The sequence below is a fragment of the Chlamydotis macqueenii genome, chromosome 11 (genome assembly GCF_036417535.1).
Source record: "Chlamydotis macqueenii isolate bChlMac1 chromosome 11, bChlMac1.mat, whole genome shotgun sequence".
NCBI lineage: Eukaryota > Metazoa > Chordata > Aves > Otidiformes > Otididae > Chlamydotis > Chlamydotis macqueenii.
Window position 1 is genome coordinate 3,039,847 of NC_141566.1, and position 23,739 is coordinate 3,063,585.

The window sequence follows — 23,739 nt, forward strand, 5'->3', positions numbered from 1 at the left end:
CTTTGGTAAACCACTCCATTAGCTCCACAGAGGCAGCAGCAGGACACAAGCAAGATCTTTCTTCAGGATGTAAAGTTGTTGGGCATCATTCTAGGTAAACCATGCTGTTATGCATTGCATTAATGAACACAGACAGTGTCATTCACTTACCCTCACCACACAATATGACCCTTAACAGCACACAATTGCACATCACCTCTCTTCTCTGAACTATGATACTGAGAAGGTCTCCCTTACCCAAAGGAAAGCTGAGTAGAAACATGCTGATGTTGTTTTGCAGCCCTGTGCTATTTGATTAAATCCCCATTTGTTGTGTTCTTTTGCCACCCCTTTTCTCAAGGCTGTATCTATCACACAGCTGTTCCACATTGACTTGGGGAATTCATTTGGAGACTCAGGAAAGCAATAGCTTGGCAATTCCAGCACTGCAAAGGCAAAGCTGAAATGCCTTTGTGCAGCACCTGCTGAGGGGACCTTTTACTGCTTTCATAATATGGAACAGGAGTTTGGCCCCAAGGGGAGGATCTCACTATACACAGGCAAACCCCAGGTTCTGCCTCATTATAGTTATTGGTCTACCAATTAACTTGCTTCCTGTGAGAGATGGGAGAAGGGATTTTGTTCATTGAGATATGCAGACTCTACAGTTTGTGAAGTTTTTTACCTTAAGGACTGTGTATGTCCCTAATTGGCATTTGTCACTTGCCATTCCAAACACTTTTCCTAGGCTAGATGCTATAGAATGCATCACAAGCCATGATTTACAGATTGGTAAACCAAGGCACAGGACAGGACATCTTACCATGGTAATGCAGCGTGGCCATAACCCAGCCCAGCTCTCAAGAGACTGTGTGCAATCTGCCTCCACACAGCTTCCCTGATTGCCCAGGTATCAGATAACTATTGGTACATGGTTTTAATAAGGAGAGTCAGAAATACATTCTCAAACACAGAACATTTCCAGGAATGAGTATCTGGGATGCCCAGTCCTCTGTGAGTTTAATCTAGGTCATTTAAAGTGTCCTTCTGATACATCATTCAAAGTCCTCCATTGGCAGTACCACTTGCAACAATAACATATTCCATTTGTAATGACTGTAAGAGTGGAAAAAACCATTAACAAACATTAAAATGCCTGAAATAAAAGATCTCCTCTGAATAAGCTGTGTAATGCTTGCAGACTATTTAATACAAGCAGCACGTATGACGTAGCACATACCTACAAAGTGTTAAACTGTGCTACTGTAGTAAAACTGTCAGCATACTTATTTAAAAGGTGTCTACCTGTAGGCTTCGGTTTCATTCACTGCTGCTGTGAGCACATCCCACATGTCTGATCAGACTGGCCAATGCTCCACTCGGTTCATGTTACACTTGGCCCCTGCTCCTGATTTATCAGCCACAGAGACAAAAGTTTGGCTTACCCTTTCTGAACAACAAAGATTTATTCTTGATGGCATCCCTCTGCAGTCAAATAAAATTCATGTACACATTTCTCAACAAATCCACGCTAATGCCATAAACATACACCCGTGTCACGGCCAAGACAATGACTGCTTGTTGTGATAAAAGATGGGGATCACGCAAGTGTTGCAGTTGACTTTAACAGATAATAGAGTTGAAATTCCATGAGCCATAGTTTCCAAGCTCACTTGTTCCTTCCTGCCCACCACTTTTCAAGTTTTTTCAGCTCTGTCTGCAAGCCCCATCTCATTCTCCACATCTGCAACTCCCATTTGAACTCAAGTCTAGCCCATATTCATTCCATACATCACTGAAAACAGGAACAGAATCTGATCATCTCTACACCGGAGTTAAACAGTTCATACTGCCTTCAGACCATGACAGAAAGAACACCGACGCAATCTTTGTGTTTCTATTAAATATTAACATCCATGAAGTAATATGGGTTAGATTGTAAACTCATTGTCCCTGGTGGACATAAGGAGTAAAATACTTTTCTTTAATGGAATTACTCCAGAATCTGTCCTTTCACAAACACTATAATAATTTTACAGTTTAAGGGGAGCTTTGCCTGATTCAGAAGCTTTTAGCAAGAGCTTTTCTTAAACCAAAATATGCTTTAGAATAAATACGGTCTAGCTTATCTTTGATGTGAACCTATAGCTGAGATTTGTATTGCTTACCAGATTAATTAGACTAGCCAAAATTTTAATACCATTTTGCATGCCTCAGAGAGACAGAAAGATAAAGATTTACTTTTCTATGAATGGGCCATTACTAACTGTGAAATTGCTTGCTGTTATCTACAGCAAAGCTCTTTGTGGTCTAGCTGTATTTGTTCTGCATAATGAACAGAATGCCAGTGGTTTCCATCTACATACAGCTCTTCACTCGGGGCGCTTTAGAGATACGGCTGACTACCTTTACTGGTTAAAAATGGAGTTACCGGAGGCAAAGAAGATTTAGCGGTTAAAAACCAAGTCTGAGTCAAGAATAGAACTTAGAGCTTCTAAACTATTCCCAAAGGCCTGTTTTAACCACTACACAGCACTATGCTAGCAGGGTGCAACCACAGTTGGCGAGTTCTGCGCCAAAGGGAGAAGCTGTCTGTAGCGTTGTCAGCTCCACTGCAGCCGTGTGTGCGCATGCACACTGTCGAGCATGTGTACATGCACATTTCTTTCCCATCCCCCAAATCTTCACGGAGGTTTTCTTTATGTGTCACAAGAGAATAAATGCCTGAGACATTATCTGCCCATTCCAAGAGTTCAGAGAATGCGTATGACATCATGGGCATGACTCCCCCACTAATCACATTATATGCCGTTTAACTTAACACTGCTAAGCTTTGTCTGATAACATTGTAAATACCATTTTATTGTAAATTAGATTATACAAACCTCCTCAGAGTTTAGGTCAGTTCTTGTGTGAGGTCCTTGTTCCCCCTCCTCTTCACTACCCCAAATTGAATCTTTTTGGCCTCTAAGCATTTCTACAGAAGGAAGCACAAGAAGAAAAGAAGGCTAAGCCATTATCTGTTTCTAAGTCAGCACTGCAGATTGCAGTAAGTGGACAGAAGACTCCATACATCTGTTCTTTTTCTTCCCTTGGAATAAAATCCACAGGGTTTGTTTTTCTCTTGAAGCTGTCTGGATTTCATTACAATCTTCCTGTGAGGTAGCATATACCTGAGATCTACCATTTCCTTCTATCAAGCCTAAGCTGAGTTATTCCAGTTGGTAGCCACTGTGTTCTTATCCTGGCTTTATGGTTTCTGATTTGTTTACAAAGAAAACTGCAGAAGTGTTATTCTATATTCATTTTTGCATTGTATTATGTTTTCTCTAATGAAAGAGCCAGACTCAGACCACATTAAACCACAGCCCCAGCATCAGCAAGATCTTCAAAGCTATTGACACACTGATGCTTCCCAGTTTCTGAGGAGGATATTTTGGCACATTTGTTGCCGATGGAGATATCTGAGAAATTTCTAATCTTTTAAGAAAACCTCAGCAACAGGATTTCCCAACATTTTTAGACTACTGCATGAGAAGATGCTCCTCATCTTTCTTTCCTAATTTTATTAACGCAAAAAATATCCCATGCTATTAAAGCAGAGGTTTGAGAATCCAGACTTCTGAGGATCCAGACTTTCTGTCCTCACTATGGTCAACACCAGCTCTTAGTGTCAACCTGAATTCTGCTTCCTATCCATAGAAAAAACTCTGAAGCTAGTGATGCTTCAGAGCTATGGCACCCAGGACCACAACTACCAGCTATCAACACCAAAACAAGGCTTTGATTTTTGGTGTTGGAACCACTTTTCAGAAAGGATGCAGACCATGCCTTTGTGCCTTCCCCACCTCCTGTACTTAGGACACATAAATCCTACCACAATTAACTGAGAAAGAAAACATAAGTGAGGCTCATCCTTACTCAGCACCAAGAAGCACATGACGCAGTGGTCCTTCACTTACAGGATACCTGGACAAAAAAGGCTTTGCAGCCAGCTCACTCTGCACTTGTTGCTCAGGGCCCTACACATCCCTAGGGTAACCCTCTTGCAAGACGTGGTACTAAGGAACGCTGGCAGCTCACAAAGGGAACGCAACACAATCCAAGTGACTACTGAGAGCAAAGCACAGCTAACACCAGTGCTAGTAAGGCACCAGTTAACTGCACTGAAGACAGATTCTCGTGTCCTTGAGCAAACCACCTGCCTTTTGCATTCCTACGTGTTCCCATCTGGAGAAAGCAAACAGCAATGCTACACAAACACAGCAAAGGATGCTGTAAAATAAACATTTTGAGATCTCACATGAAACTCAATCTAGCTGAACTGTGATTACCATATACTGAATTTGTGTAAGGTTAACGCTGTAGAAACTGGATTCTGTTAACTCCTGATTTCTCATGACAGATTTTAATGAAACTCATGTTATCAAATTCAAGTAGCTCTTCTGAAAAGAAACACATCTCATCCTGAAGGAGGCTAATGCACGTTTCAGGGAGGTGTCAATCAGATGCAAGCAAGACTGTGCTCTCTTGAGTATGTCCTCCCTATCTTTTGGCCGCTTGCAGAACTCATTGAAAATATGCCTTTACAGTGGTTTTCAAAACCAGTGTGTTCCTCTCTCCACAAAGGTATAGTGATGAAGCAACATGATGTGTAGAGTAGGTGGCTACTTGATCGTGGAATTCTCATTTATCTAGTTGAGTTTGCAAAGTACCTGGCTGCTTTTTTGACAACAGGAGAACAACACTATATTTTAATTAACTAACTTGTTAGAGAAAAGAACAAACCCAGTAAGGTATAAAGAATTTATATACAGAAAAAAAATCATTACAGAATAATTAGCAAATCTGTTATTTACATTTTTTTAACATTTTTATGTGTCTCCTTACAAGCATACTATAGACATTAACCCAGTACTGTATAAATGACCTTGAGTAATGCTACTCACGTGAACCATTAGCAGTTAAGCTGAAAAGCTTCAGCAATCAAAAATGCCAAAACTGTAGCTTTTTAGCATATTTAGAAAAACATCTTCATCTGGCTGAAGATGTCCCCGCTCACCGCAAGGGCACTGAACTAGATGATCTTTAAAGGTCCCTTCCAACTCAAACCATTCTATGATTCTAAGAAAAGGGGTTTTAAAATTTATTTTACTTTTCCCTTTTCTGTTCTTTATTTTAGGACGTCCCATCTAATCACCCGCTTTTAGAACAACTTTGAGCTCAGACTTCCTAACTCCTCCTCACAGACTAATATATTTCAGTTTTAGTTCTCCAGTGAGAGAACCAGTGTCATTATCCTTAAAGAGAGATACAGAGGAGTCCAGCTACTGGGCCAAAAATCTCAAAGCAACTCAACCACTGGAAAATACAGAACCCTGTTCCAATGTGTAAATCTGTGCCTCAGTCTGAACAGTTCACAGCAGGAGTAGACTGAGGTATTTAAAAAACGCTCCCAGGTGATAAGGCAACAGCAAGAAAGCTCAATGAATCTTTGTATCTACGTTTAATACAGAAACCTACACCCTTTTTGCAAGAAGAATTAATTTAAGGCAGCAGCATAGATGAAAATCAAAAATTATATGATTACATGATTAACTGATAATCCTCACAGGTGCCACAAGGGAAATTGCCAGCGTACTACCTATGGTACAAAATCTAGCTCATAAACAAGCCTTACTGCAAGAAGAATGAAAGAGAGAATAAGTGAGATAACTGGTGAAAAGATAATAACCAAGAGAAATAGATGTTCCACGTCAGTGATGTGGGGAGCTCCCAGCAGACTCTGAATAGGGTCTGTGATGTGACACTGCTGTTTCATATTCCATTAATGATCTGGAAACGCTGTAGGTAGGTGACTGATGATACAAAGCCATTTCCAAAAACAAAACCTAAAATTTAATCACTGCGTGGGTGCTAAAATAGTAGATTTAATTCAAAGTTCATAAACGAAAAATAATGTCTGAGGGAAAAGCCATTCTCACTGTGCTTTAAATCAGCTGTTATCAGTCATGAAAGAAATCCTGGAGAAACAGATAGTTCTCCGAAAAGATCAGCAGTTGGGAAAAACCATCCTGTTAAGAATTTTTAGAAGAATGAGAACAAAGCAGAAAATTGCATTATTCCTCAGTCTAAACCTACAGTGTGCCCATCTCTTCAACACAGAGCACAATTCCAGTAACCGGAAATACAAAGCTACAGAAAGGGCAAGAACAACGGAGTACCAAAGCTGCACAAGAGATGTTAGAAAGTCTTAGCATAAGGAAAACGTAAGCAAGCCAGAGCCTTTCAACCTGGAAAACAAGAAGAATAACAACTAAATTCTAGACAAGCTGTTACAGTGTGGAAAAGGTAAACAGCAATGATTATTTTAAAGTAGTCTTAACAGAAAAAACAGGGCACCAACTCAAAACTGGCAGGGAGCAAGCGGGTTCAAAAGCAAACAAAAGGAAGTTAGTTTTCACACAATACCTAATGATGTTGTGGAACTCATTGCCACGGGATGTTATGGCAGCCAAAAATACAAGTGGGTTTCAAAAAAACGATTAGACAATTTTATGGAAAAAGGTCCATCAAGGAGTATCAAAAACAATGATACAGCTGCAGCCTCCAGCTCAGGAAGGTCTCTAAACCAGAAACCACTGGAAGCTGGGAGGGTTTACCAAAGGAAGTATCACTCTTTACTCGTCCTGTTTTCCATACACAAGTTATTAGCCATTATCAAGAGGCAGGATATGGGGCTAGACAGACCTCTGCTATGACTCTTTTTTTATATTTGACCAATACTAACTGAAGCAGACATGAACGCATACCCCTCCACGGTCACAGATAATTCTGTAAGAGGCTGCTGTAGTTAAAAAGCACACACTTAGAAAAGCAACATAATAACTGACAGCATTTTTCATTTGAATAGGACGAGAACTGGCTTCTGCGTTTCCTTAGGTATGTTCTGAGTCTATGCTTGACCGAGAGGAGTTATGATGTTATCCTCCTTTTATTACCTAACTACATACAGCAAAGAGACAAATCCAGTAGAAAGAACTAGTTCCAAATTTCAGCTGTAAGCCACACAGTTCTTAGCTTAAGAAACTCTGGAGAAACACTGAAGTAACTGCCTATCAAACCTGTTGAATATGGCCACGCTGCACAGATGCCTTAAAATACAGATGAAAACTTAACCCTGAAGGTCTAGGATAGAATTTGAAGTCATGGTAAGCCTTCAACAACAGAGTGAAACAGTCCTTTAAGATTTTGTTCCTTACAGACACCAGCACCCTGAACACCTTTGCAACTTGAACGGCCTCCTTATCTTCTTCTTCATCAGTGAAAACAGAGAAGTGACTCACTGCTAACTCGGCACTCCACCACCCCTTACCAGCTAGGAGCCTACAAATCAGACAACAAGCCTGCTATAACAGATTACTTACCACCCTTTTCTTAATTGTTTCCCAAACCATGTATGAAAAAAAAACAGAATAAAAAAATAAGGCAACAATGAAGGGATTTTACCAGGATACCCTTACTCTAACTTCTATCACGCACCTTGGTTCAACAGCTGGGAAAAAAAAATGCTGTGTCTTGGCAAGAAATGACAGCATAAACTACAACACAAAAGGTACACGCAAGATAAAAACACTGTGGAGAGAAAAATTGTGCATCAATCAGTAGCCACATGGCAAGTTGCATTGGTGTGTAATATACTGAGTGGCAGAATTACACAGGTACCTATTCTCTGGTACAAGTACCAAAGGCCTAACGACTCAGTAGTCCTGTAATTCCAGCCCAAATCCCAAGGAAAAAAGTCATGAATGGAGACGACTGCATTATGCACCACTTTACCCCAATAAAGAAGCCTTCTCCCTTCCTCCTTCTCCATCCTTGGAGACGTATTAGCGCAAATAATTTGAGCCAGCATTCAAATCTGTGCGAAGCCATGCCAAGGAAAGGTGTAATTTTTCAGGGAGAACAAGTACCTGCAATTTCCATACGGGACAGAACCAAGGCAAAACTGCGTACATCAGGGTCAACAAAGCTCTGATGTTTGTTTGCACATGCTTCTCCATAACTGGTTCCCCCAAGGACTAAAGATCTTAGTCACAGCAATTTTCTCCAAATGGGGTTTCTTTTGAGTCAGAGGTGAGCCAGAACGATTCTGCTTCCTATTGGTTAATCCATACTGGGATTACTAAAACCAGCGGATCCATGTTTGACACCGAAATAAAAAACAACTGGAAAAGGTGGGTACCTCCTCTTTTGAAAATCACATCATTTATTTAGGCAACTGATCCCAATACCCAGGTAGGCAAGTTTGGAGCTTTATCCTTAGACTCTTACCTTCCTTCTGCCACCAACTCTAAATTTGCCACAAAATACATACGTACTCGTATACACTGACTGAAATTCTGCTGCCTCATTCATATTGCCTCTCAGTAGAAATCCCTCCACAAGACAGAGCAGTGAGATTCCTCAGGTCAAGGACTCCGATTTGTTAAGCACTTCTTAATGCCGTATCCAGTACAAACAGGGTCTAGGGCCTGGAAGTGGTACTACAAAAGATAATAATAATAGTAGCTTAAGCAAAAACAATCAAAGCTAAAAACCAATAAACCATCCTGTGCTCCCCTTAAGAAAGCCTGTTTATTCACCCCCTCACAAAGGAGGCTGCCCTATTTACCTACCAGGAAACCTCAGACATTCCTTGCATGTGCGGCACAGATGGTCACCACACAACAAAAGGCAGAAGGGCTCCCCGCACACGCACGGTGGACGTGTCTGGTTTCTGGATACACAGAAGCTCGGTCAGGGCTACCGCTCCAGCAGGGCTGCTATGCATCCAAAATCCCAGACAAATACAGAAATCCATCAATATCCTTTGCACAACAACTCTTAGTGGAAAAAGAGAGACTGTCTGGGAAAAAGAAGCACAGCGATCTTGGTTGTGAGTCTTAATTCATTGGTGTACGTAAACTGTTTTGAGATGTCGAGGTGGGAAGCGCTAAGGACGCAGAAGTATTATTTGTTAAAGCCCAAGGCTCCGTTGTTTCAGATATTCTTGACACCTGATTTTTCATTCATGGTCATTGCTACTTCAAATTTTTTTCAGCTGTCTTCATCTTCTCTTTACCAGATGGAATTGCCCCAGCCTGAGGATATGCAGTATCTAGATTTGCTCATTGTATTTATTGATCTTACTCTTTTCTAATTAATTTACTGCTTTGACCCTAGTCCTGCTCTTCCTTTGATTTTATAGTCAGATATCAAATGTGGCTGCTCTCCCTGAATAGTAATTACTTTGCAAATAAATGCCATCAATATTTTTACTACCTTGCTAAACATACACATCTACACTGTACAGGAAAGGTCCATTTTAGCAAACTGGGTATAAATATTGTTGCTAATTCTTCTGTAAATGGAAAGGCAGAGCAATTTGGCAGTAACCATTTCAGTTCCCAAGGTAGACAATACCAGCTGTAATCAAAGAATAAACCTGGGGGAACTGCATGAACTGAAACAAAGCAGAGCAGAAAATTAATTCTGTAACACATTATGTTCTGTGACACAAATTGTATACAAATTTCTGTCCTCCTTTAAGAAAATTACTGAGTGCAGAACTGTATTCTATGTTACACACGAATAAAAAAAAAATCGCTAAACATGTTTCTTTTTTGACAGAGTTATTCTAATTTTCAGTATTTAAAATACATGCCTTTTTTTTTTCAAACGATACAGGATACAAATCTCTCTGCCTTTTCCTCAGCTTAGTAAAAACATAAATAAACCAGGAAATTAAAGACAAAAAAAAAGAGAAGAGAAAGGTACCTTTTCCGCATCCTGTTGTGCCTAAAGAGAATACGTAGTACCAGGCTGTACAACTTCTCAATAAAATGTATTGCGGACACTTCAAAAGCTGACCATAATCATGAGAGTTAAGAGAGGAATGTCAGCTTGGTCGGGGGATTTCGCTGCTTTTGTTATACATTAGTTAAGCACGCAGGTTTGTGGGTTTTGCTTTATCTTGGATTTTACTGTAACGTAATTGAACTCTGTTACCTTTTTCAGTATCCTAAGTGTTCCTGTAAGTGCTTGCATGGATTTGGGTTTAAGGATATCGTAACAGATCCAGAGGCTATGGGAAGTCAGCGGCAGAAGCCTCTGCAGACTTTTGTTAGTCCTTCAATGTGGAAACTGTTTTTTCCTTCTCTCTTCTTGATACCCCTGGGATCAACCTTCAGACACGTTCAGAATAAGGTGACTGCTATGAATCCAGAGGCAAAACTCACACTTAATTCAGCAAAACCAGGCTTTTCAGGAGAACGGATTTGATTGTAGTGGGATGATTCACCTTATACAGATTTCATGCACTGAATTCACCACATTTACAGGATTATGTCCTCAATGGTAATTCTAGGTTTGGGGCGTCCTGGCGTTGTGTCCATCCCCCTCTATCTTGGACTGCTGTCATTCTCACCAAGGCGCGGCTTACTTCCCTCAGTCACCTCATCACATCTGAGTCTTCACATAGATACTACAAAAATAAAATCACAATTTTTCAGTGGTATCTCCACGTAACCATGCATGATAAACAATTAGCCAACAAACACACTTCTGTAGATTTTACTATGTCCATAGTAGAATATATTCCTACAAATCCACAGTTCAAGGCTTCATGTATCAAGTTCTGCTCAAATACACCCCTTTTACAGCCACAGTGGTGAGAGAAAAAACCACCCCTCATTCAAAAACCAGATTCCTCACCCACTGCAGACACACGTGTGGGCGTTCCACCTTGTAATATCACCGCTTCCCTCCTATCTTCACGCGGTGCTTCCCGGGCCTGCGGGGGAAAGGAGACTGCATGCCACCGGCCTTTTAACCCTCCCCCTGGGGTGGATGTGGGGAGAAGCACCTTGCTGTGGGGTGAGACCCACTGAGGGGGTAGCCACTGTGGGGAAGAGACGCTCTGAGGGGAGACTCACCACTTTCAAAAGGCAGACCCACCATGGCGGGGAGCCGCGGAGGGACACCCCCCCGCTGAGATGAGGCCCGCTGCGGGGATACACCATGAGGGATGCCCGCTGAGGGGGGCACGACAGACACCTCAGCCCCAGCCACAGGTGCCCCCCCTGGAGGAGCCGCTGCGGCCCAGGCGCAGAGCGGGCTGGTGGCATGAGGGGCAATTTTTTGGGGTTTTTGTGGCGGGGCACGGAGAAGGGGGCGAGCGACACCTCACTTCAGGGACACGACCCCCCCCGCCCCGCCCAGCTCACGGGGTGTCCCCCTCCGCTGCCGCCCCGGCGGCCACGGCGCGAGCAGCAGCGCCGCCTGGCGGGCAGGGCGGGGGCGGAGGCAGAGGCGCGAGCCGTTCCCGCCGTGCCGGTGCCCCGGGGCCTGACTCCGTCTGTCTGCCGCGCGGCCGGCAGCTGCCGTTACACGTACGGTGTCGGCGGGCCGGGCAGAGCGCGGAAACACCTGTTTCCAGCATGGGGGAAGGTGGGGAAGGGAGCCCGCCGCGGGGCCGGGCAGCGCCGCCCGCCCGCCCGCCCTTCCTCACCTCCCGCCGCCTGTAAGAGCCCGCGGGCTCGCTTTTCAAAAAAAAAAAAAAAAAGGTCGTTTTCAATTTTTACACATTCACCTGAAAAACGCGCCTCGAGGCCCTCTCCTCGTTATTTTTTTCCACAGTGTCCGATTGAGGGGGGCAAGGGGGGGGGCACAGCCGGGGCTGAGGCGGCGGCGGCCCTGACAGACCCGGCCCGACCCGCCGCCGCCGTGCCGGCTCTGGGCAGGGAGGGGAAGGCGGCGGCGGGGCGGGGGGGACGCCCGCCGAGGAGGGACCGGAGAGGGCGGGAGAGCCGGGGCGGGAGCCGCGCCGCGTCCCCGGGTGCGTGCGGGGGCTCCGTGATTTCATCGGCGGCTTCGCGGGGACCTGCCAAGAGCTGTTCTGCCTCACTGCGATGTGTAGCTTTTTCCTGCCATTTTTTTTTTTTTTTTCATAATAAAAGAGGGAGTGAAGCTGGCTTTTTTTTTTTTTCTGAAAGGAAAAAAAAAAAAAAGCCAAATGGATCAGAGAAGGGGAAAAAAAAAAAAAAAGCAATAGCCAAAGGGGATGCCAGTGAGGTGTGGCTTGTATTTAAATATCCAATATGTCAATGTAAGGGGAGTGTGTACGTATATAAAGTGCAGTTTGCATCCGACCGCGGGACACATCCAGCCATGGGAGGCGCGGGGAGCGCGGGGCCGGGCCGGGGCCGGCAGCGCGGGGCCCGGCGGCCGCAGCCCGGGCTCTGAGGGGGCCGCTCCGCTCCGCGCCGCTCCGCGCCCTCCCGCCCCTCCGCGGGCCGCGGCCCCATGGCCGAGGTCGGCGGCTTCCTAGGCTCGCTGGACCCCGACCTGCACGGCTTTCCCCCCGCGCTGGGCGGGGGGCTGCCCCTCGCCGACTCCCCCGGTTTCCTCAACGAGCGCCTGGGGCAGATCGAGGGGCGGCTGCAGCGGGGGTCCCCCACCGATTTCGCTCACCTCAAGGGCATCCTGCGGCGGCGGCAGCTCTACTGCCGCACCGGCTTCCACCTGGAGATCTTCCCCAACGGCACGGTGCACGGGACCCGCCAGGACCACAGCCGCTTCGGTAAGGGGCTCTGCGGGGCGGGGGGGGGCGGCCGGGCCGGGGCCCTGGGCCGCGGCGAGGGGTGGGGGGGGAAGCCGGGCCGGGAGCAGGTGCCCCGCGTACAGAATTAATTACCCCACTCCTATAAATCATCCCGGGACGGATATAATTAGGCTCCTAAACAAATGTGCTCACTCCTCAGCAATGCGGGAGTTTTTATTTCCAATTTCCTACTCTCCCGACGCTCGGCCCTTCTGCAGGTGCACAGAAACGTGGCTTGGTTGGGGGAGAAAATAGAGGAAAAAAAAAAAGTTTTTAAAAAAAAAGTCTGTGGCTGACCAGCTCTCTGAAGTTAGCAGTGAGGGAAGCAAAGAAAGGAGAAAGCACGCTGGAAAAAGAAATTCCTAGCTTTTTTTTTTTTTTTAAATTTTTTCTCCCCCTTTCATTTTTTTGGCCTCCGCAGATATTTCTGAGCAGATTTCTTTCACTTGCATGAATTTCATTAGAGGAGCGTCTCCCCGATGCGGGCAGGGCTCAGTTGGCTGGATCGGGGTCAGAAGCTCGGTTCGAGGGGGTTGTTGGAACGGAAAAAGGGGGAAGCTGGAGGGGAAGAAACGCTTAGGGGACCCCAGAAAGACAGAAGATGGAACAATAGGCACAGCCCTGTGGATTTACCTTGCCGCCTGGGATACAGCTGGAAGACTGCAGCGCTTGTATCAGTGTCACACAAGAGCAGGGATCTCTAATGAGACTGTATGTAATCTTCAAAAAATGCATCCCAAGCCACAGGCGAAGAAATACAGTAAGTTTGAGCACAGCTAAGAAAAATTCCCGCTACTTCAGCATCTAGTGCAGGTGTCTGTGTAAGCTATCAGCGAGTCCCATGCCAGTGATCTCAGCTATGTTGTCAACAGGTTGTGAGGAGTGCTTGCAAGACTTTTTATAGTTTTCAAGTTATTTAACTCCTTGGTGAAAGGAATCTTTTTTTTTTTTTTCTTTTCTTTTCTTGTTTGCAACCGATCCTTTCTGATACTGTGGGAACGCTGCTGCTTGCTGGTAGTTTAAGGCAGGTTTTTTGGAACAACTGGAGAAGCTTATCTCCGTACGGCGCTTTCCATAAACACCAGGTGTGTGCATGGCATGTCCCTGCCTAAATCGACAAGAAAGTCATAACCCGCGGGTCAGAGGCAGGTACTAATAGGCTCGTGGGGCGAGCGTTCTTTAATTACCTCCCAAAAGGCACACATCTTTTAACCTTTCATGCTGCAATACGTGATGGGTTTCCAAGTTAAAAGAAACTGAAAGGAAACCCGTTGCATCTGTTTGGTTTTAGTTCAATCTGCCACGTAGTATTTCTATCGGGTCTTTTTACTTATCTTTGTATAAGTAAACAGACAATTTCAAATGGCAGCATTTGTCTCGGTTCCGGTTTTTATAAAGATTGAGTAAAATACGTGTGTTTCCAAACAAACTTTGGACAAATGCGTTAAACGGGCTAAAACTTTTCATGGATTTTGCATGCTTAAGTCACACAGTGTGTTCAATAAATCGAAACACTGGCATTCCCTAAGTGTTTTAGCAGTCAGCATCCAGCTATGTAAACTAGACCAGACTTCAGATATAAAATATTATAGTTTTCTGCTTCAGGGTTTTCCCAGAGGCAGTGTAAAATAAATAGTTATTTGTTGTAATTGCAAGACAAAGCCCCAAAGGATTAGGCTGGAATCCTCGTGTTCAGATAAAGTTGGACTGAACCTCGCTTCAGCGGAGACTCAAAGCAATAACGTATTGGCACACAGTATTCACCATCTGCGATCAGTAGCCATGAATATTTAAATTCCAGTGTTACTGTATGGTTCATATTAGGATGTCATGTATCAATGCATTCCTAAATTTTGCATGCAGCAGTCAGAAAGCAGTAACTTATTACAGAAATAGGCAGCCTGAGCGATTCTGGAGAACTACGAAACTGTGGTGAGGGACACAGAGCTCGACGAGGGTTTAAAGCTGCCTTAAATCTAGGGGCACCCGGGGAAATACTTAGAAATCCAGTGTGGTGGTTCAGTGGATCCAGCCTGCCTGGCTGGAAGGTGCTCCCTGAAACCAGGAGCGGATAGTTGATGTGCCCCACGGATGGCTGTGACACCGCAGCACAGGCACGTGTCCAGCTGCAGATGGGCCGTAGGGTGGAACCGGACTTTGCATCCCCATCTCCCAATACTGGAAGGGGTTCAGGAAAAGACAGAGAGTATCTGCACCCTCCCACGTGCAGCCATCCCAAAAGTTACCAGATGTGCAAGACATCCAAGTCTTCCAGAGAGGAAAATAAAGAGCCAGAGCCCTGGTGATGGAGAACAGAGTAGCAGGGTCTTAACGGTGAGGGCTAAGGAGGGGTTCTTTTGTACCACAGCGTTCAGGAGATGTGCCCGTAGGACACAGGGGAGGTAGCAGCATCGTCTGCCCGCACTGCTGGAGCAAGCACAGTAACTATTCCCTCTCATCTGTCGAGGACTGGAACATTCCTAAATCACACCTGTCTTCTGGAATGCGATATTTTATACTTGTAAAAGCACTGATTCGTGCAAGAACAATGAGGTGCAGCTTATTTTTCCTAGAGGAGGCTTAACGCAGAATTTGGTGAAGCCCTTCAGGATCGTTGGAAGGAAGTTCATTCTCACACTAGAGAAGTGCCCAGATTCACTCTCCGAACTGGCTGCTCTGCCTAAGTCATCCCAGAAAGAACAAAGTGTTTTCAAAAATGCATCTGCTCTTGCTGCATCTGCTAAAAACCTTCCTGTACAAAGAAATAAAGGATGGACAAAATCTGAAGCGGGTTTGAACTGATAGTAGCACTCCTATGAGAATCCTTCTGAGAATGAAGACAACACAAATTCACCAGGAAAATCCCTGCCAGGAGGAATGGCTCCCCTTCTGCCTCCTGTGTGTTTTACAGCAGCATTAAACAAGTGACACCAACCCTGCTACTCTTAACGGAAAGTGAGGGGAGAAAAAGGCCTTGAGTTTGCACTGCAGACTAATGAAGGCAGCAAATGAAGCTTTCGGGTACGAACGTGCTAATGGATCTGTAACAAAGTCTCCTAGAGGAGCCGATGAAACCTCCAGAGAAAGTTTTGCTGTAGATTCTGACATTCAGACCACAGTGCACCTGTTGCTGAACAGTTGTTGAGGTTTTTAGCCGAAGCTTTAGGTTTGTAGCCATTAATACAACATCTGATGTTTCTGTACCCCTGCTCCTGAAAATAGTCATGTAAGAAGAGACAGGTGCAAGGAGCTGAATTGTTCATTGAGGGATGGTTTATAGTAAGGCGAGAGTGCGCGGGTCTGGCCGCGGCAACGCTTGGGAGATTATTCACTGCTTTGGTGGTAAATGAATCCAGTCGGAGTCTTAATCAAATCTCTCCAAATAATATCTAGAAAGGCTCAAGGAACAAACAGAATGGAGATAATCAAAGCAAGAAAAAAAGAGGCAAGTCCTAGAGGGAATGAAAAAAGCAAAAGGAAAAAGAAAAAAAGCATGTTCTGCCACAGAAACACACCGCTACGATTGGAAAGAAAATTCTTGAGCTGGCCCCAGTGGCCGCTCCCTGTGCTGCTGGAGATCAGATGTACGAAGCTGCAATTTTGTCTAGCAATTGGAGTGAGTTAAGGACAGGATGGATATCCGCCCACATTTTTTCAGGCTTCGCTCTGTCTCCTGACTTTGTGGGTTTAAGTTACATTCTTAATGCTGTTTCAACATAGTCGTCTTCTGTGCACGTCTCCAAGTGCCACTCAGAGATCAGAAGAGGGGAACATTGCAAGGGATGTTGTCTCAAGAGATTGTCACGGGCACACCTTGAAGGACTTTTGTTTGCAAAACTAGCAAATATTCACCCAGTCTGCAGCAGGTGAGGGGTGTCTCGCCCACCTGCTCAGAGGTTGCTCCTTACCAGGTCTTTGGAGACCTGGGTTCACGTGCCACGTACAGAGCATCCTTGTGGGTGTACTCAAAAGAAGCTCTTGTTTCCTTGCCTCAGACATTTCCTCAGTTTCTAAATGGGACCAGCAGTGTTTTTCTGCTCCCAGGGAGTGACAGAAAACAAATGAAAAAAAAAAAATACTGAGGACTGTATTTGTACCTATACAAAGGTCTATCTACTGCTCTTCAGTTGTCAGATATTTTTCACTTGAACATCCACTTGTCTCCAGCCTGGGAAAGACTCTGCCATTTCTGAGTATCCCTGTACTCCTTTCCCCCTGTATTACTTTTTGTGCCCTCTCTAGTTGTTGTCAGTCTTCCTTCCCTCCCTCCTTTTCAAACAGCGGCTGGAAAACAGAAGCACGCGGCAGTTCACTAACTCCCTCCACGTGTCAGAGCCGGTGGGGAGCAGAGGCAGAAGACCACCCCTCATCCTGTGCCTCTTCCCTCCCTGTTCATGCTTCTTTTCAGATAAGAAACCACAATAACTACCGGGGAGCGAGCAGAGCAGAGCCAGGGTCCTGGTTTGCCAGCCTGGCAAAGGCTGCATTCCTCGCCCGGGCTGCCTGCTCCTGGCTGCCAGCATCTGAGTGATGAGTCTGCGTCGAGCAAAGGGGGACAAAGGTCTCCCTCGCCGTCTGGTCTGTCCTATATTTAGGGGGTGATGCCGTTATCGTCTGAGAGTTATCGCAGCCCCACCTGGCCGAGCAGAAGACGCGTGCTCCGAGCTGAGGAGTGACCGGGAGCTGCGATGCCCCTGAAGTCAGCTGGCTCGGGTGGCGGCTCGTCACACGGTGATTTTAGACTCAAGGCTTACTTTTAAGAGGAGCTCTGGGAGGTAACCTGATCAGAGCAGCAATTGCTCTGGACTGGATGTTTTGGGAGCTATATTAAGAGACCTGGAGCCACGCTAAAGGTTAGAGCAACTTTGTCCTTCTGTCAAGGGAGACGTCTTGTCCAGTCACTAGATGGGATGGTGAACACCCTCTTCCTTCCTCTGCTGCTACCTCCCAGCTAATTAACTCAGCCCTGGACATGGGCAGAGACTGTCCATGATCTCTAGCCAAGGGAACAGGTGATATCCAGAGTCTAACACAATCCCGCTAACTCCTTCAGGAGGTTTTCCTGTGAAGTCTGAAGGTCTCCACCACTTGTGATGTTGGCTTTATTCAAACCAGTTAAAAACACGCCTGCTGGAGGGCTGGTTTTTTTAAGTGCTTCACCAAGGATTCTCCTATTACAAGTCTCACCTCCATCAAAACAGCTGCCGTCCCCCTTACCGGCAGTGGGGCAGAGGAAATGAGGCTGCCCCTCGTTATTTAAAGCGTCTGACACCATCACTGTAGGCTGGAGGCCATGGGTAAAACAGTCGCTCTTGCAGGACCGGTCATGGTTAAGCTGGATGCCACTGGACCGGGAAGGGGCTGGGGCAGGCAGCAGGAGATACGGGGCTGGAGGGCGTTTCTGGTGGTGATGGTGGCAGGGAGTGACGGAGGAAGGACCAGCAGCTCCCTGACTCCGAAGGCTGCAGAGGAAGATGCATTTCTACCTGCATACATTTAAAGCTGAATTTTATCCCTGCAGCTTGTATGTAAATTTGGGGGTGGCAGGTACCCCTCTGGAGTGCCAGGATGAAGGTGACCCTCACAGACGTCTCTTCTAGTCCTTTTTACTTATTTTTATTGAACTTTTAAACATGTGGGACTGTCATCTCAAACCAGAAGCCCCATGGCGACAGAAATCACTCTCCTTTTGGTGAAGAATAAAACCCAGTGTGGTAACAGCCTTCTGAAATTTATACTCAGCCAGGCATAAGCTTCTACATCTGTCTTCTTGGTGATAATCAGGGAAAAAAAACCAGCAACAAACCAAAACAACAAAACCTAGCGAATGTTTTCTCGTTAGCAAAGGTAATTCCTCTTGGGCAAGTCAAATTCGCAATGCTGCGGAGAAGCCTAGAATGGAAGTCAGAAGATTGCACGCATGTGGGACTACAGATTTAAGCACTGTGTCATGATAAATAAGGAAAACGGGGTCTGTAGGAAGCTCTGCAAGGGTTGGGAAAGGCTGGTTTGCGTTTGTCACCAGAGCCTGGTGTTGGTTTTTTCTCTGTATGATCTGGACTTCGTTTCTCTTTTAGGGATTTTGGAGTTTATTAGCCTGGCAGTGGGGCTGGTGAGCATCCGTGGGGTGGACTCGGGACTCTACCTCGGCATGAATGAGAGAGGCGAGCTGTATGGGTCGGTAAGTTGAAGGTTTTGTCTGATTACAACCCTGTATAACACCTACAGCGATAGGGGCTGCGGGGCCTCATCGGTGTCACGAGCTGTGTCTGTTCCAGGCCTCCAAAGTCCTTGGGGTGTCACAATACCTCCATCCTACCCGTGACGCCGCTGTTGTTGTAACGTAAATGATAGCTACGAAATAGAGTTGTGGAGGGAGGATACGCTCGTGGGGCGGGCCCAAGGTGATGCCCACTTCCCGGACACCACCTGGGGCAATGCCTGGGAGCCGGCGGGGCTTATCAAGGTTTTGCCTTTCAGAAACGGTGTGGCAACGGTCAACTAAAGGCAGGGGGGAAATTTAACGTAAAACCAGGGGCTGCTTTTGTGTTTTCGTTGCCTCAGTAACACATCAGTTGTATGCTCCACATCATCAGGATCTGCAGCATCTGCAGATTTTGCATTTATGCTCTTTAACTAACGGGGGCTGAAGTTGTGGTCCGGGTGTTATTTTATTGTAACATTCTCTACAACTCCTTTTAGGAGTTTCAGGGGGTTGCTCATAATTTTGTAGAAGAGCCCTTTTCAGATTAAAATTTTCTGTGTTTTGCCAAAAACCAAGTGTAAACTCTGTGCGCTCCACATGAACTCCCGAATACCTGTAAAACTCTTCCTAACATCACCTGCAGCAGATTCTGCCTCATCCTGTGCTGCTGTAGGACAGAGAAAGCAGAAGACACCTCATTTCTAGTCCAGGCTCAGGTTTCTAGTGAGTTTGTTGTTTGCTCCCTTGGTTTGGGCCGTGCCCTTAGAGGGTTGCGCAGGGACCAGCTCAGGTCCGCTTTGCACTTTGCTGTGGACCTGTGTGGGTTTTTTTTGGTTTTTTTTTGTTTTTAATGGCTCTTTCTAGGTCACAGCACTGCCCTATGTGAGGATACTGATTTTTAAGGATGGATCACAGTAAATTTGTAATGAAATAAAATAAACCAGTTTTAAACTAAAGTGGAAGGCATGTGCTTCCTCTAACCAAATCAGATCAATCTCATAGTGTAGAAATTTAAACTCGTGTACTCTGCATATAGGGAAGCCTTCAGAAAACCTTTGCTTAGCAAATAGTAACAGTAAACCACCAGATTCCATCATCTTTTCTTCTCCCATTCCCATCTGAGACTGCCGCAGACCCTTTCACTATTTAAGACGCAGTTATGATGTTTATGAGATAATCAAATACTAGCGTGCACCGAGAACTGTTCTTTTTCCACTTCATTTCTGTAATAACATCTACCCTAAACTAAAGGTAGATGTGGAGAGAGCGTGAAATTACACATCTGCATGACAGATAAAAAGTGAAATCGCCAGGATACCATAAAACACGAAAAACCCTTAAAGCACACTTCAGAAAGCGGGGCTGGAGCCTGCAGCAGCAGCACCTCTCCTGTCAAACCCCGAGGCTGCGCAGCAGCTCCTGGAGCCGCAGCTTTTACTTGTGCCTGCTGAGAAGGAAGACCCAAGCCTGCTTATTCCCTTCTGTGCTTTCAAACCCTCCAGCTCTGATTATGAATCTACAGTTTCATGACGGGTTAATTAAATTCTAGGGCCTGTATTCATCTTACGACACAGAAACAAAAATAGGGTAACGTTTTACAGCACCTCATCTGGAAACAGAATTGACCTGAAGACGTAATCATGGGAGTTTTCTTTCTGTTGTTGCATCTGGAATGGCAGACAATGCACTGACCGGGCACTGTGGGGACGCAGTCAAACCACTGATCCAAACTGCGCAGAAGGCACGAGCCAGGTCCTCAGATAACCCAGGAGTTTTAAAATCTGGGATACGTGAGTTGTACAATGATGGCTTTTCGAAATCAAAAGCCACTACAGTTTTCTTCATTAAAGGTCCATAACACGGTACCTAACGGTGCATTAGCATTACAATGGCAAATTTTGCCCGATCTGTGTGTTGATACAGGTAGAGTAGTGGGGACAACCCGAGGCTCGGAAAGAAAGAAATCGCGGAGTCACCCCAGCCTCTTCAAACATTTTAGGCAGACACTGTACCTCCAAACAGCCCCCTGAAGAGCAGGGAAACTGGGGCAAAGCAGCAGCGCGTCAGTGCAGCCAGTCAGCAATTTCCAGCTTATCCTGAATAGACGGCATCCTAAGGGAAGGAAAAAAAAGTCTGTATTTATTGACGGATCTGGGAAGAGAAACGCCCTGTTCCTGGTTCCTCAGGTCTCCGGTGGGAAGGGCTGTGGCGTAGGTTTTTGGAGGGCTCACGACTCACCTCGGGGTTGATTTAATTAGCAGCAAAACATTCAAAACAGGTTCTGAGCGCAGGGGAGCTCCTGGATTGCATGGCAAAACATCTACTGCAGGCAATAACATTTACTGAGCGCTCTGTGTGCCATAGATAAGGCACATTCCCTGCCCAAATCCTTTACAGCGTTTGTAATATTACGTTTGCAGACTGCAAGGACTCCCACACCCCCGTGGCGATCCCTCCATGGGACGGGCCGGCGGGTGCCTCTGCGACAGAGCACAGCGGTGCTGGCAAAGCCACCCGTGTCCCCTTGGGGCACGTCCCTGTGGCTGGCACCAGGGAGAGGGAAGGAGCGATGGAAAAGCCACCATCAAACAGCCGCTGCCGACCGACAGCCCCCGGTGGCAAAGGTTGAAGGGAAAGGCTGGTTGTGGCCATGGTGCCAGCAGTGCCATCCGTCCCCCCCGTCCCAGCAGGATGCACCAGCTGCGGGCTGGCACGCGCTTACATCACCTATCGCCGCCGTAAATCTTCCCCGGGGTTGGACATCCCCGGAGCGCGGCTCCCCATGCAGACCTCCCCAGTCTTGTTACAGCCTCACATCAGAGCTCTCCACGCTTCAGAAGATGAAAGGCCCGAGGAATGCTTTCATTCACGCTGCAGCGTACACTCCGTGTGCCTTCGGCTTTCAAAGCGGTGCTTGCTCCCGATTAAACCCCTCGGATGCGCTGCCTGCTTCTCCCAGGGCTGCCTCCCACCTCGGGGAGCGTTTCTGGGGCGCGTGCGGTACCTGTGGACGGGGCTGCTGCGCGGGGACACGGCCGCGGGTGGGCAGCCCCCTGCACAGGGCATGGCCACCCCAGCAAGGCTTGGCCTCGCACCCCCATCGCAGACACCTGGCTGTCAGGTTTAAGAGTTTTGCTACAGCCCTGTTTTATTTTTTTTAATGGGGCACCTTTGCAAAATGCACACCCACCTTCTCCTCCTTTTGTCTTTCTCCTCCTCCAACTTCAGAGGTCTTTGGGTCCTGGCTTGTGCCTGTTTCCAGCTCTCGCTCAGGGGAAACGTCCCCATCCTTGGGGCAGAACGTAGCTAGGAAAATTATAGGAAAATAAGGAAGGAAAAAGGAAAATATTTGGGTTTTTTTTTTTAATTTTTGACACAAATGTCTTTTTCTTCCCCTCCTGCCTCCGCCCCAATGCAGAAGAAGCTCACACGGGAGTGCGTTTTCCGCGAGCAGTTTGAAGAGAACTGGTACAACACGTACGCCTCCACCCTCTACAAGCATCCCGACTCGGAGAGGCACTACTACGTGGCTCTGAACAAGGACGGCTCCCCCCGAGAGGGGTACAGGACTAAGAGACATCAAAAATTCACTCATTTTCTACCCAGGCCTGTGGACCCTGCCAAAATACCTGCGATGTACAGAGACCTCTTCCACTACAGGTGATGTTTCCTGCCGCTGCCCCGCCGGTGTACATACTTGGGCTCCCAAGCTTCTTCCCAGAGCACTATATTAATAGTCATTCCGTCGTTCCTGTAAGCGTAGATGACGTAGGAAAGCACTTACGTTGAATTCAGACACTGCTGATCCTCCTTGTTTCAAGCGTATATCGAACCTGGGTTATTTATGGGGGTGGGGGCAGGGGAAGGGAGGGAACCCCACATATAATCTTTCCTTTTCATTCACCTTCTTTACCCGGTGGCTACAAGAGAGGCCAAATATTCAATGCTGTGGTTGCTTAAAGGAACAAGCAGGCGAGCAAACCTGATCACCAGGTGAAAAAAAAAAAAAAACCAAATGAAAACCAAACCAAAAAATGAAGAGAAGGAAAGAAAACAGAAGACCACAGAACTGCTGCGGAGGCTGCTGCTGAGCTCGGGATGGTTACCGGCGAAGAACAAGCCTTCGGATGGAACCCTGCTTAAGCAGCCCGGGAGTTTGCTACGCGGATGATGCTACGTGGACTGGTCCTGATGCGTGGGGTTTTTCCTGCTGTTGGGGTGGGAAGGGGGTGAGGAACATTATTCAGATGCAAGCATGGATACTGTGCATAAGGACAAAACTATTTATAAAATGTATATGATATTTATTTTATATATTTATTTATTTCAAAATAATTTTATTTTTAATGAGAGATGCTATGACCGGATTTTCATCAGGAAGAATAAGGTCCTACTGAAACAGGAAAAAAAAAAAAAAAAAAAAAGAGTTTTAAGAGCTTATTGGCAATAAAATTGTCTTTATATTGTAGATTTCTTGCTAGCCCGTTTTTTTGGCGCTCTGTAATAATTAACCCAGTATTTCCTCATCAATATGAATATTAAGACCGCTTCTAAAAAGGCTGCGTATGGTAAAGATAAATTACCTAAACCCAAGCTCTCGTACGAGGATGACATTACACGACACCTGGAATGGACCGTGGAAGCGTGCGGTGACCGGCTGGGTGACTAATGAACCGTAATTTCCCAGAACTGCAAATCCAAACAGGTCCTTGGGCCGTGCCAAGCACCAGGCACGGCTCGGCTTTCATAATAGGCAGATGGAGGGACCTCGCGAGCACGGTCGGTGTCCCTGGGCTCTCTCACCTCTGCGGCCCTGCCAGCCTGGGAAGCGCCGGCCCAGCTCTCAGCGCGAGTCATCGGCAGCCCAGACGCCTCGGCACAGGACGCAGCCGCTGTGGATTAACCGTCCTGT

The 23,739-nt window shown here is 46.3% G+C and overlaps 1 protein-coding gene and 1 long non-coding RNA gene across 2 annotated transcripts in view; one reads left to right on the plus strand and one right to left on the minus strand.

Moving 5' to 3' along the window:
* LOC147599361 (uncharacterized) overlaps positions 1-10,484 on the minus strand; it is a 28,536-nt gene extending 18,052 nt beyond the window's left edge. Inside the window, exons 1-2 of the long non-coding RNA XR_015259748.1 lie at positions 10,030-10,484; positions 8,361-8,525 (exon numbers count right to left, since the gene is read on the minus strand). This is a non-coding gene — a long non-coding RNA (uncharacterized LOC147599361). The remainder of the gene's footprint in view (positions 1-8,360; positions 8,526-10,029) is intronic.
* Positions 10,485-12,180: 1,696 nt separating this feature from the next.
* FGF16 (fibroblast growth factor 16) lies at positions 12,181-23,295 on the plus strand. Its single transcript, XM_086756429.1, has 3 exons — positions 12,181-12,601; positions 18,700-18,803; positions 22,246-23,295. Exons 1-3 carry the CDS (start codon positions 12,325-12,327, stop codon positions 22,489-22,491), a joined length of 627 nt encoding a protein of 208 aa, XP_086612555.1. The 5' UTR covers positions 12,181-12,324; the 3' UTR covers positions 22,492-23,295.
* The last annotated feature ends 444 nt before the right edge of the window (positions 23,296-23,739 follow it).